At 36.5% G+C, this 4,308-nt stretch overlaps 1 protein-coding gene across 1 annotated transcript; it reads left to right on the top strand.

The window, feature by feature from the left end:
- The first annotated feature begins 1,795 nt into the window (after positions 1-1,795).
- On the top strand, positions 1,796-3,701 carry LOC114192672 (29 kDa ribonucleoprotein A, chloroplastic-like). The gene is made up of 5 exons (XM_028082449.1): positions 1,796-2,296; positions 2,402-2,503; positions 2,756-3,067; positions 3,248-3,320; positions 3,457-3,701. The coding sequence occupies exons 1-4, from the start codon at positions 1,958-1,960 to the stop codon at positions 3,305-3,307; spliced, it is 813 nt and encodes a 270-aa protein (XP_027938250.1). The 5' UTR covers positions 1,796-1,957; the 3' UTR covers positions 3,308-3,320; positions 3,457-3,701.
- Positions 3,702-4,308: the final 607 nt, after the last annotated feature.

Here is a 4,308-nt window from a genome sequence, read left to right on the forward strand (position 1 = left end):
GGAATTTTGAATGCTGTAATAAATAAATAATTTCGAAAAAAAGAAAAATGGTGTGCATTTAATATGTAATAAAACAGAATCAGCGTTTGTGTTAACCAGCAAATTGGGGATTATTCTAGGGTTTGCGTTCGTAGCTGAAATTGGAGGAAGGAGGGGTTTGCAGAAGAATCACGAGGGTGTGGGATCACATTACTGGAAAGTTGGCGTTCGAACAACTGAAATCAGAGTGTTCTTAGTGGAATTGCGATCTCAGTGGAAGCAGAGGATTGTCAGGTGAGTTATGCATTTGAGCTCGGATGAGGATGATTGGGAGGAATTAGAAAGAACTGATTTGGAGAGGAGTTTTGGTGCTGCTATTGTATTTGTCAGATCCAGGATCAACGATAATAGTCTCAATAATGAAGTGAAGATGAAACTTCATGGTTATTACCAAATTGCTACACAAAGTCCTTGCCACGAACCCTAGCCATTGACACTGAAGTTCTCTTCTGCTCGAGCAAAATGGTAGTTGATTAATGATTACCCTGCTTATTTATTTCATAATATTTATGTTTATTTTTTAAAAAATAGAATCTTTTCCCTCTTGCTCTAGTTTTTGTCTCCATTAGATTCTTTGATGTGTTTAACCGAGTCATTTCTTTAAGGACTGCATGGCAAAAAGTTGGGATTATGAGTCCAGAGTAGGCAATGGAGCAATATATCAGACTTTTATCAGAAAGCATTCCCTGTTGGATTGAAGAAAAACCTTATGTAAATGTATTTAATTTGGTTTCTTTTTGTTTTGTTGGACTTAAATGCACACCATTTTTCTTTTTTTCGAAATTATTTATTTATTACAGCATTCATTCAAAATTCCATGTGTACCACATTTAATGTGTCACTTCACTGTTCAGTTCTGTCTAACCTCTCTATGTCACTGTGCTCTTAACGCCGTTTCTGCTATTTTAACGGAAGGGGCTTCATTGAAACAAATTATCAAAATTAGGGACCTAGTTAATATTTTTAAAAATTAAGGGACCAAATTCAAATTTACATACGAAAATTGGAATCAAATGAATAATTTAACCGATTTGAACTATAAAGTATTAATTTATAACATGTTTTTTTTTTTTAATATGAAAGTATGCTATTATAAAAGTTGATGTTAAGATAACTCTTGATAGCATCGTATCCAAGACCGTATATATAACTATACATATAACTGTGGTGAAAATGATGACTTTTCCATTATAAGTAAGATTGATTAACTCTTTCATTAAGATGATATAAATTATAATATAAATAAAATGGAAATCTCATCTTAGAAACTATTTTATTTTTATGATTTTTATTAAATTAAATTACATGTAATAGATTTACGTAGTGAGGGTACTTAAGGATGGATGCATTGAGTGCATGAGAAGAAAGAAAGAAGTGAAGAAAGAAAAGAGAAGTTATGTAATTGTGGAAAAGACAATAGTGAGTTATGGGACAAAGGTAGATGGGGTCCACTGATGTGTCTGCAGAAAATGATTTTGTGACCAAACCAACTTGCCAACCAAAAACAACAAATCCAGCTTCGGTTTGGCCCTACTTCGAACAAACCAACAAAAACAACGTAACACACACTTGCTCGATACCCATTTCAACTTTAATCTTAATGGATCGAATTTTCAATTACTTGGATTTGGGCTGAACACCCAAGCCCAATAACTCCTCAATGTCTGAACGTTACCATGTCCACGTCGATAAATATTTTGATTCCCAGAAAAGACCTAATGTTTTTAGAAGGATGAAGAAAATATCTGTCTGATGAGAAAGATGAAGGATAAAGTAGTAAATGGATGATGAATAAACCTTATCACTATGCTTTCTCCTTTTTGCTCATAAATATCATCACACTCCTCACTCACTCAAAATCTCCTCTTCCTCCATAAACCCTACTTCTTCTCCTTTCTCCAAAACCTTATCCGTTACAATGTCTACCTCTGCAACTTCTCTTGCACTCCCAACTCTCACTCTCAGAACACATCATCCTCTCTCTTCTCCCAAATGCTTCTCCTCTTCTCTCTCCCTCACCCCTAACGCCAAACCCATCTCCATTTCTACCGTTTTCCTCAAATCCACTTTCTCCCTACCCTCACGCTTCCTTCCCCGTGTCGCCGTCTCTGACTACGGCCAGCAAGAGGACACCTTCAGCGCCGGCCAGAGCTTCTCCCCCGACCTTAAGGTCTTTGTCGGCAACCTTCCGTTCAGCGTCGACAGTGCGCAGCTCGCAGAGCTCTTCGAAAGCGTTGGGGTCGTGGAGGTGGTCGAGGTGATGTTTATGTTTCGGTTCCAAGTTTGGTTTTTTGAGGGGTTTTTTGGAAGCCCTTTGGGCAGAATTGAATTGGGTCGTGACTTGTTTTTGTGTTTTGGACAGGTGATTTATGATAAGACGACTGGGAGAAGCAGGGGTTTTGGGTTTGTGACCATGTCTACGGCTGAGGAGGTTGAAGCGGCTGTTCAGCAGTTCAATGGATATGTGAGTTTATAGTTTGGTTGTTGATGAACATGGTTTGTGTTTGAAGGTTTAGCGTTTGTTTTCTTCTTTTTAGACAAGCTAGTGGTTAAACAGCAATTTGCCTGTAATCCAACAAGCTAGTGGTTAAACAGTGTTGTTTGAGGTTGAACTTGTCTGTTGTGAAATGTGAATGTATTTTTCATTTGTCACTGCCATGTATGTATGTTATTTACTTTATCACTTCTAAGGTATGAATATTTTGGTAATTGATAGGAACTGGATGGAAGGGCCTTGAAAGTGAATGCTGGGCCACCCCCTGCTCGGAATGAGAGTTCATCTCGTTTTAGAAGTTCTAACAGAGGTGGTGGTGGTGATTTTTCAGATAGTAAACACAAAGTCCATGTGGGTAATCTTGCTTGGGGTGTTGACCACGCAGCATTGGAGTCATTGTTTCGGGAACAAGGAAATGTCCTGGAAGCAAGGGTAGTCTATGACAGAGACAGTGGACGATCAAGAGGCTTTGGATTTGTGACTTACAGTAGTCCCGATGAAGTCAGCAATGCAATTGAGTCCTTGGATGGAGTGGTAAGCTTCCTAATCCTGAAGACTGGGTGTGTCAAATATTTTTTGTTTGCTTTTTCTTCCATATATCATCATTTGTTTAGAAGACGCATAAAAACAAGGATGTGCCTTTTCTTTTCGGAATTCACATTTCAAAGTCATATGGGTTTGTATAAAACTGTGTTTATTTGACATTTGTTGCAGGACTTGAATGGCAGAGCTATACGAGTTTCGTTAGCAGATTCGAAGCCGAAGCGGTTTTGAAGAGAGGATTTTGGTAGCATTTCTATGCTCTTCTCAATACAAGTGTTTTCTGATGCAATAATAGCATCTTATGATCATGATATTTTTTACCGCAATACATTTGTGTTGTGACCAATGTTCCAAGCTTCTGATAATGGTTGACATAACAGGTAGTTGGGAGTTTGTACGGATTGAAGTAGACACTGGCCAACAGTTTGTGGGGATGAAAAACACACCTACTTATTGAGACTACGTCCAAACACTGGTAAAATATCTGACCAGTTTCTTTCTGGAGGAAAGCTCATCCCTGCCTCTTGTATAGAAGTTGAATGTTACAAATTTGGTTGTTGTCATTTCAAACTGATTTGTAGTCACAATTTTCTATAGAAGTAGATGTCTCAATTATTATTGCTTACCCGTTCCAACTTCCCTCACAATTTTCTATTATTTGGATAAGTACTTGAAGCAAATGAAGAAAACATAAACGAAAAAATAGAACAGGTTAATATGAATATGCTAAAAGTTAGCTTTTAGAGAAGATATTGTGAAAGATTGTATACAATTTTAAAATTAATTTCTAACTATATACAGGACAATTTTTTAGTTTAGAAAATCTTTTCTTCCTGCAAGAATTTGTGACAGTTTATTTAGTTATGTTCTCAGTCACTACTATTAAAGTGTATGTCGCCCAATTTCTTTTCTTTTTACTTAAATGCTGTACCAGTATTTAGTTTGTGGAGGGTTTAATATGTGGATATAATGAAGCATAAGAAAAGAGTAGCAAGAGAAAACAACACTCAAGAGACTCTGATTTACAAAATCCAGAGACAAATGAGATGATAAAGCTTTAAACTTTTAAGTGGCTTTGGTGAGAGGCAACATGATGTGAATCGCATCATGGTCAAATAAAGGAGGACTAACACCATCTTGCCGGAGTTTTTAAGTAATTAGTTTGTTTAAATTATGTTTTTCTTAATTAATTAATTAGTTTTGTTTTATTTTTAAATTGTAATAAAGATTTA

The sequence above is a fragment of the Vigna unguiculata genome, chromosome 7 (genome assembly GCF_004118075.2).
Source record: "Vigna unguiculata cultivar IT97K-499-35 chromosome 7, ASM411807v1, whole genome shotgun sequence".
NCBI lineage: Eukaryota > Viridiplantae > Streptophyta > Magnoliopsida > Fabales > Fabaceae > Vigna > Vigna unguiculata.

What these genes read in the sequence shown, in the direction of transcription:
- LOC114192672 (XM_028082449.1), top strand. Translation starts at nt 1,958, where the DNA reads ATGTCTACCTCTGCAACTTCTCTTGCACTCCCAACTCTCACTCTCAGA. An exon ending in GGGTCGTGGAGGTGGTCGAG is followed by an intron (nt 2,297 to 2,401) that starts GTGATGTTTATG and finishes TGTTTTGGACAG; the next exon opens with GTGATTTATGATAAGACGAC. An exon ending in TTGAGTCCTTGGATGGAGTG is followed by an intron (nt 3,068 to 3,247) that starts GTAAGCTTCCTA and finishes CATTTGTTGCAG; the next exon opens with GACTTGAATGGCAGAGCTAT.